The 10891-nt window shown below is 42.1% G+C and overlaps 1 protein-coding gene across 2 annotated transcripts; it reads left to right on the top strand.

Annotated features, from left to right (window-relative positions):
- The first annotated feature begins 278 nt into the window (after window positions 1-278).
- LOC115583486 (ADP-ribosylation factor 3) lies at window positions 279-7196 on the top strand. Of its 2 annotated transcripts, none has more exons than XM_030420372.1 (5): window positions 279-413; window positions 2200-2455; window positions 2539-2649; window positions 2737-2861; window positions 5004-7196. In XM_030420372.1, the coding sequence occupies exons 2-5, from the start codon at window positions 2308-2310 to the stop codon at window positions 5163-5165; spliced, it is 546 nt and encodes a 181-aa protein (XP_030276232.1). In that variant the 5' UTR covers window positions 279-413; window positions 2200-2307; the 3' UTR covers window positions 5166-7196. The 2 variants fall into 2 exon arrangements, with proteins under 2 accessions (XP_030276232.1, XP_030276233.1); XM_030420373.1 differs by lacking the exon at window positions 279-413 and adding an exon at window positions 447-578.
- Window positions 7197-10891: the final 3695 nt, after the last annotated feature.

The following is a 10891-nucleotide window of genomic DNA, read 5'->3' as shown; positions in this document are numbered from 1 at the left end:
TAATTTAATTGTTAAATGTTTTGATGATCCTAATCCCCATAACGTCATATTTCTAAACAGATGTGTCCATAACTAATAAGTAGAATAAATGTCTGGGGTAGTATTTGAGTTTTGCTGTAGGCAGACACAGACCAGGGCAAACAGGGAGAGCCAAGTCACTCACCTGTGTGAGTCCATTTAACTGGGACACTGTTTGATACACAGTATGTATAAATATAATGCTTTTATAAGTCAGATAAGGTCTTACAATTATCCAAATCGTTCACAGATCTACATACAAACCTGGTTGCTCAAACGGTCTTTTCACCAAAATTCTGCTCCGGTTTCCTGATATTCTCGCGAGATCTCGTGCACTGCTGCGTTGTCCCCCGGAAAATACCGTGAGACATTTAGTAGAGGTCTACTCAGCAAAGGTAAGTGAGGATCCTGGCACCACCATCCTTAATACACATGTAGGTCCAGGCAGTTTGCGAGATAATATAGTGTTTGCTGGCCGTCCTGTGGCGGTAGTGTGAACTCAGTGTTGCCCGTGCTGAAGCAGCGGCGGCCGGCTCGCTGGCAGCAGGACGCCCGCTGAGGTGAGGAGCGGATGGATGAATGGGGTGGATCGGCACGGCAGACACGCTAGCAACCGTTTCGCCTCATCGCCCCAGCGACTGAAAGCCAAACTCGACTGATAAATGGGTTTCTAATATATAAGATAATGGGGAAATTTTCCAAAACTGGAAGAGGAATATAAGTGTGGATCTTGAGCTACAGCGGAGATAAATGCGGGGCCGACGTTCACGGCTAATAACGGCAGGATAGCCGTAACGTTACCTACCAACCGTAGCATCCTGGCTAACGTAGCCTGAGTCAGCCGGAGCTGGATTTACATGATCAGGCCGGAATATCGTGGCCCTGCTCCCACAATAATCACCATCTTAAGAGGTCACATTTAAACGTGTGAACGCATGTGTGAGAGGATGTGCGCTGGATGTCAGAGTGTGGCGTTCCCCTTCAGCACCATGGACAGGGCTGCTGTCAGCCCCAAGTCCACCTACTGAACACTTCACGTGTCTGTGTTTTATCTTATACCTCCACTTTAATGAGTCTGGTACTGATATGAATCCCACACTGTTGTTGTAGGACAATAAGGACAAATGCACTTTTATTCTAAGGATTTACATGTATAGTATAAACTGAGCCACCTTGTCTCTTGTTAACACCTTAAAATACAGTTAATATACATACTTTACTATTCAAAGTATGTGCAGTGACTTTGGCATTCCCGTTGGCATAAACCCAATACAGCACAATGTCCCAGACATGTTTGTACATTTGGAAGACATCATTTGAGGACATTGCATTACTTACAGGTGCATCTCTACACACATTTGTGATATGGACTACAGGATGCTCACCTGGTCCCAGACCTCTGAGTGACGTCCAACCTGTTCAACACTTCATATGATGACAATTAAATGAATACACTGATGGAAATTAAATGGATAAGGAAGTTAGTGATGTCATAGTATTGAGTGGTAGAAATCTCAGAAAGACAGTAAGTGGGACCTTTGAGATTTAGATAGCTTTGTTACATGTGTAGTTCCACTTTCAGAGAGTATTGTATTTCACTTCTATTCTACATTTCTGGCACCTCACAATATTTAAGATAGTTTCCCTATAGACTGCACAGGTAACATGTTCTTTTGTCCCTGTTTCAGGCCATCTGGCTTTGCGGTGGATTTCAGTTTAATGTGTTTAAGGCATGCCCGGTAATGTAGGACATTTTGCATGTGCTCCGAGGGCTTGGCGTTGTTGCAGGCTAACATTTGAAGGAGGAAAAAAAAAAAAAAAAAGCAGCGTGAAGGGTCTGAACAGATTGTGCTGCAGCCTGGAGTCATGGCACTGACATCCATCTCCTTCACCCTCTCTGTGACGATGACTGTGGGCGATTAGCATAACTCGCACCTGTCTCGGGGTGTGCACTTAGAAGCGAGATTTCCTGGCGTGTTAGTGTAGTTTTTTTTTTGCATTGTTTTTTTGAGAAAGGTGAGCTGTAGTGTTTTTCGGCATTATTTCACCAAGTTCTTATAGAGTTTAGTTTATTTCAACAGTAATAATTCCGAACAGCAGCTTTCATTGGATGTTTACCTTGTGTTGTGGCGACGCACACAGAAGTGTTAGTAAATGGTTATTTGTTCTGTATCCTTTCAGCCCTCCTTCATAATCTATCCCTGCTGGACGATTACAAATCTTCACAGAAAGCCATCTGGAAATCAGGATTGTAGCCACACGCTGAGGTTTAACGACTCCGTTTGAATCATGGGGAACATTTTCGGGAATTTGCTGAAGAGCCTCATAGGGAAGAAAGAGATGAGGATCTTGATGGTGGGGCTCGACGCTGCAGGAAAAACAACAATCCTCTACAAGCTGAAACTGGGGGAAATAGTCACCACAATCCCAACCATTGGTATGTGCACAGTCGCAATAGCGTTTGTTTTAAAGTACCTTCATGCCCGCTGTGTTTACTTTACATGTTGCTCTTGTTTTCAGGGTTTAACGTTGAGACGGTGGAGTACAAGAACATCAGCTTCACTGTGTGGGACGTGGGTGGGCAGGACAAGATCCGCCCTCTCTGGAGACACTACTTTCAAAACACACAGGGTGAGCAGAGCTAATCAAAGGGTAACACTTGCCTTTTCTCTTCTTCTGAAATGTGATGTATTTAGTTAAGTCCTCTCCCTGTTTCAGGTCTAATCTTTGTGGTGGACAGTAACGACAGAGAGCGTGTGAATGAAGCACGAGAGGAGCTGATGAGGATGCTGGCCGAGGACGAACTAAGAGATGCAGTCCTCCTTGTGTTTGCCAACAAGCAGGTAAGAAACCATAACAGTACAGTGTGTTTATCATCTAATGCATTTTCATTGTAGGTTTGTGTACATTTACAATTTGATGCAGCAGATAAAGAGATCGAAAGAGATGTTTTGGATGAAGAAAAAATAAACAACATCCCTTAGAATTTATGGCTTATGGGTTTATAAAAAGAGACAGAAAAGAAAGAAAGCTGAAAAAGGAGGAAGGGAAATCAGAGAGGAACAGTGGCTCAGCTGAATAGGGAACAAGAATACAGAAACCATGACAACGACACCAAAAAAGATAAACACATGCAATAATCTGGGTCAAATCACACCAGTGTTATGAAAGAAATCAAAACCAAACCTCGTATATTCCTCCTTCCTCATTAACACCTTTGATTTGCATAACATACATCCACATGAGTCTGACAGTAGTCATTCTCTCTACATCTGCAACTATTATTATTATTGTCATAATTGATTCATCTGCCAATTATTGTGTTGATTATTTTTAATTTTGTATTGTTTTGGACATAATTTTATAAAAAAGCAGTGAAAAATATTCATTACAGTTTCCATGAATTCAAAGACAAATTTAAGTTTTTAAAATGTATATAGAATAGAGAAATCCTCACACTAGACAAGACTCAAACTGAGAATTTTTCAGCCATCCTGAAGCAATTCACTGCGAAAACACGGTCCTACTCCAGCCATCTTGCTCAGGCTATGTCTGTCTTCAAACTCACACACCTGTAAAGTTCCCTGAATGTATTTTGCATGGTTGTGATCCTATTGCACTGACAAAAATCTCAGTCGATGTCCAGAGACAGACAGAAAACAAACCCAGCTGCAGTAGAGTGGACAGAAATGATCGGAACTCGGTTACAGGGATCTTCAACTTAAAACAAATGCGGGCTAGGGGCGTAAAAGTGGGGACAGTGACCCCATTTCTACCTCCACCCTCCGTAGTTCCAGGCCCTCACTGTCTTTTTTCTTTTAATCTCAACTGCACACCTGTAAAGATTTGTGACTGTATCTTGTGATGCAGTCAAGCTGACAAAAATGTGTCCACAGAAATAGACGGACAGACAAATAACACCTGGCAAAACACTCAAAATCGCTTCTTTGGTAGTTCCTGCGACAAAAGGTGTCTCCAGGATCACATTTTGTGAGGATGACAAACACAGACTAAGAAAGTGAAAACATTCCCAGCCAACGCTGTCTTGGCCTGTACTCAGTTATCAAAAGTGTTGCCTTTGAATCTTCTGTAGAGCTGACAATGTTTAGGTGATAACAGAATAATGACAGCTAAATGTTAATATCAAAATCTAGCAACTAAAGAACTCACCTAACCGAATGTAGATATGCAGCTTTCAACATACAGCCTTTCCTATATGATTTATTATATCAGTAGTTAACCAACCTATTCTCACTGTGGATAAAAAGTAGCTTTGCAGTACTTTAAACAAGGCGATTTACTCATTTTGCAACGGATTGTTATCATCTCAGTGTACATTTTCTTCCTGTTGCTTGCAATGAGTTAGATGAGAAGATTTATACCACTTTAATATCTGTCCCTCAAATATGAAGCTCCTGCCAGCAGCTGGTTAGTTTAGCTGCTATACTAAAAACTGCGCCAAGGCCACAAATAGTCCGCCTCACAACCCTCTCTGAAGTTTTCTACACATTAAACAAATACAATGCTACATGTGAATCATTGAGCTTTAGAAGTGCTGGTAGGTAGATTTTGTTCCTTTTGGACAGAGCAGCAGTTTCCTCCTGATAACAGTCTTTGTGCCAAGCTAAGCTAAGCTATCCAGCTTCTGGGTTTAGCTACTCCTCTAAATGTTGACCATGTAAGTTTCCTCTGTAATACTGCACGTTACTAAGGCTGCAATTCAAGATATACTACGTAACAATTCTGCATTAAAATGTCATAAAACGACTAGACCAAGGTGAAAAATAAAAAAATCCAGGGAAATTTAATTCACGATCAAAATACGACAAAGACATCAGCTGCCTGGCCTTTACAAAGCCTCACCATTAAAGGGATGGTCACTCATAAGTAAAGTGCTCATATGCCGATATTCACCCATGTGTGTTTGTACCCTGTTGCTTGACCTACTCCCTCCTCACTGAACTCTCTGTCTCTCCGTTCGACAGGACTTACCGAACGCCATGAACGCTGCCGAGATCACAGACAAGCTGGGCTTACACTCCCTGCGTCACCGCAACTGGTACATCCAGGCCACCTGCGCCACCAGCGGCGACGGCCTCTATGAGGGTCTTGATTGGCTGGCCAATCAACTCAAAAACAAGAAATAAGAAGGAAACTGAAAAAAGCAGCCAGCGACCACAACAGTCCAAGCTATTCTTTGTTTTTTGGGAGGGAATGTGGGTCCTTGTTAGGATCAAGGGTTTTGATTGATAAGACAAAAGCAAGATCATGGGGTCTGGGGGGAGGGTGATTTTTAGGCTTTTCTGTTGAGGTTCTCAACGCTTATTGAAAAAACAGATTCTCACATACTTCATATTTAACATCTCTCTCACACACGCACACACACAAGAATGCACACTAACCGTAAGCAATCACAGCAGACACTTGCTTTTTCCTGTGTCCACCTCTTGTCCTTAGGTGCAATGTACTGTATGTTAGTCTCTAGGTGCTGTACCAAGTCATGTGTGACTCCACCCAGTCAGCAACGAGTCAAATGTGACTTTTTCTGTCGTCCATGCAAAGAACTGTTCTGTGTCAGTTGCACTCCCTGTTTGTTTGTTTGTTTGTATTTCTTTTCCTATCCTACGGGGGTAACAGAGACATTTTTTTGAGAACAATCACAGCTTAACAATTAATGGTTTGTTCTCCCTTGTTAATTTTTGTGAGCAATGCTGAGGCACTCTGATACTCAGACCGAGTTTGTACCCACATGTGCTGTGCTGTATGTGTCTGTGCGGGCAGCCCTAGTCAGTATTAGTCGTGAACAACCTAACAACAACAAAAAGACAGCAGGACTGGAGCTTGCTCTGTCACGTGTCCTCTCTACTGCCTCGTTTTTGGAAATCTTTTGATATCTGTGGCGTGTTTCTACTCCCCGCGTGAAAGCCGCCCCCCCCTTTTTGAATATTTAAAAAAAAACACTCGACACGTCCTCGACTGCCTGAACTGCATGCTGACATTGTTGCATCCTCTCTCCATCCTCTGAGCTGCATGGATGTTGACGCTGTGTGTAGGGTTGTTTATTTCGTTCTCTACCTGCTCTCATCGTGTTCTGCAGCTGTTTACAGTAGGATGCAGAAAAACTAACAGGAACCACTGATTTTCTGCAAGTAGTTGTCAACACGCACTAAATACGGCATAGTACAGCTTTATGGTCTTTTTTGATGTGTAAAATGGTGAAAATAGGTTAATGATGCTGCTGCTGCTTCATGTCTGCCTCCATGTGTTGTCCAGGTTGCTCTTGCGTGCATATTGGGGTGGTGGGGTGGTGGGATGATGATTCTGTTGCTGTGTTACTGAATGTGAATATTGTCGATAAATCTATATATGGCTGTAATGATATTTATTTGACACATACGCATATATTCCTTTATTTCAGTGATGTGCCGGCGTAATTATGGGAAAGTAAAGCAAAGGGGTGAGCAGATCAAATTCATTCACTTGTGAACAGCAGACGAGTCACAGCGTCGCCACTGATACCAGCAGAATCCACTGACTTCTGTCAATGAGAGGAGTTCATTGTGCCATAAAAACCAGTGACAGTGCAATACACTGTAAATCCACCCCGCCAGGTGACGAAGTGCATTGTTCATACTCCGACTCTATCGTGTGTTAGATCGTTAAGTTTAATCATTTTTGGGTTTCGTGGCCTTATATTCAGTGCTGACTTCAAATTGATTTTCCTCTCAGCCTCCGTTTGTTTCTGATTTTAGCTCACATATATTTATCTATAAAGAATGATTTACAGATTTATTTCTCTATGCCCTCAATAGGCGGGTTTTGCACCACAGTTCAGGATGATTAGGTAAAGGTTTTGTCCTTTTTTTAGTTTTTGCCAGTATACTTGATGCATATATGGTGGTAGATTTTATTTTATTTTTTATTTTGTATTTTCTTTGGGGTGTAAAGAAACTTCGATGTAGACTGTGTCTGTGAAACAATGATAATTATGTGCGAACAAAAAGATAATAAAAGTAACTTCTGATGATTCATTCTGTACCGTTATAGTTACACATGTAGATTTTAAAAACGGTGAAGAACCATGTTTCAGTGCTGAATGCAAGGAGACATCTGTATGTGATGTAAGACGACAAAACAAAAATCCTGCTGTATTACAAATAAACCCATTTTCTGTATGACCCGTCTCATCAGCTGAGGGTGAGTGTTACTGATGGACTTCATATTTACATGTGATGAGTGACTGAGACAGGGAAGAAGATCCTGCGGTGACAAGTTACTACCAGAAGGGGGCAGCCTTGAGCAGTGATATATTTAAGTACTAGTGCATTGCCCGTAGGAAGCATGTATTCCTATAGAAAAGTGGGAGCTTTTTCATGGATGGCCAAATGAGGTTGTGTTTGAAGGTGGGACGTCAGGGATATAATTGGCTGTTTTTGACTTCTTTTGATTATACCATTATATTTCACCTTAAAAACTATATACCTTGCCTTGTTTGGTGTCATTATTTTCAGCACAACCTCACATGTGTGACTGTACAGTTATTTTTTCGTTTTTACATATTATATTAACACTATGGACCTAAAATCACAAAATAACATAAAATCAGAGTTGGAAAAAGTTAGATTTTTTACTGTGAAAACCACAAATATGTTTAATGAACCAATTGCATTAGTTATCTATCTATAAATACAAGGAATCTGTGTGTGTGTGTGTGTGTGTGTGTGTGTGTGTGTGTGTGTGTGTGTGTGTATGTGTCTGTTGGTCAAATATCTCTGCGGATCAGGATCACACTGACCCGAGACTTTCAACATGGCTGCTGCGTGGTTCAGTGGTGTGCATCTAAGCATTTGTTTGGACTGCAATGATACCGTGAATAAATTATTTCATAAATGCTTTACAAATTCCGCCGAGCATTGTCCACCAGAGCAACCACAGTCACGTGCGCACCAGAGCCAATCACTGCACACCGTGGCCACGTGCGCACCAGAGCCAATCACTGCAGAGCTCAAGCCCACGACATACCTGAAGAAACAAGCAGATTTATACCTGCAGTGGCGCGAGCTGGACCGGGATTTTGCTGGCGGTTCGGTCTGTTCTGTTCTGTTCTGTGCATCTAAACTGACTGTTTTATTTATTTATTTATGTTGTTTGTTTCGGACATGTCAATTCATAAGCATCACATTTCATCATTGTTCAAATAATACAACACACATGGCCGAAAGGGAAAAGCGGGAGAAGCCAAAGCTTATCAAGTCCCGCCCCCATTACCCACAGTATAAAATCTTCATTCTGATCTTTTCTTGTCTTTTGCAAATTACTTTTTTCTTTTCTTCTCTTTTTTTCTTTTGTTATGACCTTTGACAAAACATATTACAGCAGTAGCATATAGAGCTGAATTCAAGCTCTAGACAGTACATACAGATTACATGTGTGTCTGCACATGTGTCCATATTAGTCCATCATGAGTGAACAACAGTCTCATCTTATGGCCTCATCTTATAGCCAGGCTTGCCACAAAGTCAGAATATCCAATTGAGAGAGAGCAAAAGTCCAGTGTATTTATTATTTGTTGAGATGGTGTTGGGATGGTGTAAGAGCCCTTTAATGCATTTTCATGTTATTCATCAGTCTCCTCTGCAGCTTTTATGGCTGCTAGCTTCGCCATGTCCTCCCGATTGGTGGCTACATCAACTCGCATCTGTATCACGAAGTCGCGGATTGTTGAGATGTCAGAGCGTATCCCGACCACAGCACTCCGAGTATTGTTGTGGATTAATGAGATTAAACGAGTCCGGACCGAATCTATTCGGGTCTGAGGAGATCCGGAGACGCGCAGACAACAAAGTGGAATCGGAATCTGTGGATGTTCATGTGTAGCTAGCCGCTAGCTACACGGCCCACCTCCCGAGGCAACGGACCAGAAGCATCGGCACATCCAAAACCGGACCTAGGGTAAATAATGTCCGCCACGCTTTTTCGCGAACATTGCCGTCACGTTTGCTTTGTGTCTGGTGCAGGAAGAAACGGTAAAAACGGGCTTTTGTCACGAAAGTGTCCAAGCAGCAAGTTTGGTTGTTGAGGAACAGGAAGTTATGGGAGGGACCTAGGCGGATGATTGACAGGCAACGACGGTCGGTGTGTAGACAGCAATATTGAGAGTTGAGAGATTTGTGACATTTAGCGTGTTTGGAGTGTATAGTTAGTGTGTTATGTAGTGTTTGGTGTAGTGTGTTTAGTGTGTAGTGGAGTCGTTTTTAATGTCGTTTAATGAGTCAGAATAATGAGGAGAAGCTGAATGTGGAGCAGGCAGTCCAGGTATTTATTCAGCTGGAAGGAGCTTAGGCAGACCTGAGCATTGCCTGCATTTAAATGTAAATAGTTACATATAACTTTGTAAATTTTTTAAATGTATGCACAAATTTAGCAAACAACAATTTATATTTGCATTATAAGTAAAAAAACAAAAAAATGGTTTGTTAAACATATTTGTGGTTTTCACAGTAAAAAAATCTAACTTTTTCTACTTGGATTTTATGTTTTTTTTTTGCGATTTTAGGTCCATTGTGTTAATACAGTATGTCAAAATGAAAAAAGAACTGTACAGTCACACATGTGAGGTTGTGCTGAAAATAATGACACCAAGTAAATAGTTTTTAAGGTGAAATATAATGGCAAAATCTAAAATAGTCAAAAACAGCCAATTATACCGTGGAATATCGGATTTCACAACAAACCTAAATATCCCTGACGTCCCACCTTCAAACACAGCCTCATTTGGCCATCCATGAAAAAGCTGCTTAACCTCCCACTTTTTTTTATAGGAATACACTTTTCTTACGGGCACTGCACTAGTAATGCAAATATAAATAGTTATTTGCTAAATTTGTGCATAAGTTTTTGAAATTTACAAAGTTATATGTAACTATTTACATTTAAATGCAGGCAATGCTCAGGTCTGCCTCAGGCTCCTCCAGCTCAATGAAGAGCTGCACTGCCTGCTCCACATTCAGCTTCTCCTCATTGTTTTGACTCACAACACAAAAAACGACTACACTACACACTAAACACACCACACCAAACCCTACATTACACACTAACTACACACTCCAAACACGCTATATGTCACAAATCTCTCAACTCTCAAAACTCGCCATCTCTGTCGCTGTCTGTATCACCGCCGGCGTCCCTCACACAACTTTCCCTGTTCCTCGGCAACCAAACTTGCTGCTTGCGAACACTTTCGTGACAAAAGCCCATTTGTACCATTTCTTCTGCACCAGACACAAAGCAAACGTGACGGCAATGCTCGCGAAAAAACGTGGCGGACATTATTTACCCTAAGTCCGGTTTTGGACGTGCCGGTGCGTCCTGTCCGTCGACTCAGGAGGTGGGCCGTGTGGGTGGGCTAGCGGCTAGCAGCTAGCTACACACGAACATCCACAGATTCTGATTCCAGTTTGTCATCCTTGCGTATCCGGATCTCCTCAGACCCGAACAGACTCGGTCCGGACTTGTTTAGTCTCATTAATAGACAACAGTCACTTTAGATGCACAGGACAGAACGGGACCGGGCCGCCGGCAAAATCCCGGTCCAGCTCGCGCCGCTGCAGGTATAAATCTGCTTGTTTCTTAAGGTGTGTCGTGGGCTTGAGCTCTGCATTGATTGGCTCTGGTGCACACATGACTGTGGTGGCTATGCTTGACAATGCTAGCGGAATTGGTAAAGCATTTATAGAATAATTTATTAACGGTATCATTGCAGTCCAAACAAATCCGACGTCGCACACCCTTAAATCAAGCAGCAGCCATGTTGTAAGTCTCAGGTCAGTCTGATCCTGATCCGCAGAGATATTTGAGGAACACACACACACAC

The sequence above is a fragment of the Sparus aurata genome, chromosome 6, assembly GCF_900880675.1.
Source record: "Sparus aurata chromosome 6, fSpaAur1.1, whole genome shotgun sequence".
In the NCBI taxonomy this organism is placed as follows: Eukaryota; Metazoa; Chordata; class Actinopteri; order Spariformes; family Sparidae; genus Sparus; species Sparus aurata.
Note: the sequence above shows the minus strand (reverse complement) of the source record. Positions and strands in the feature narration are given on the sequence as shown.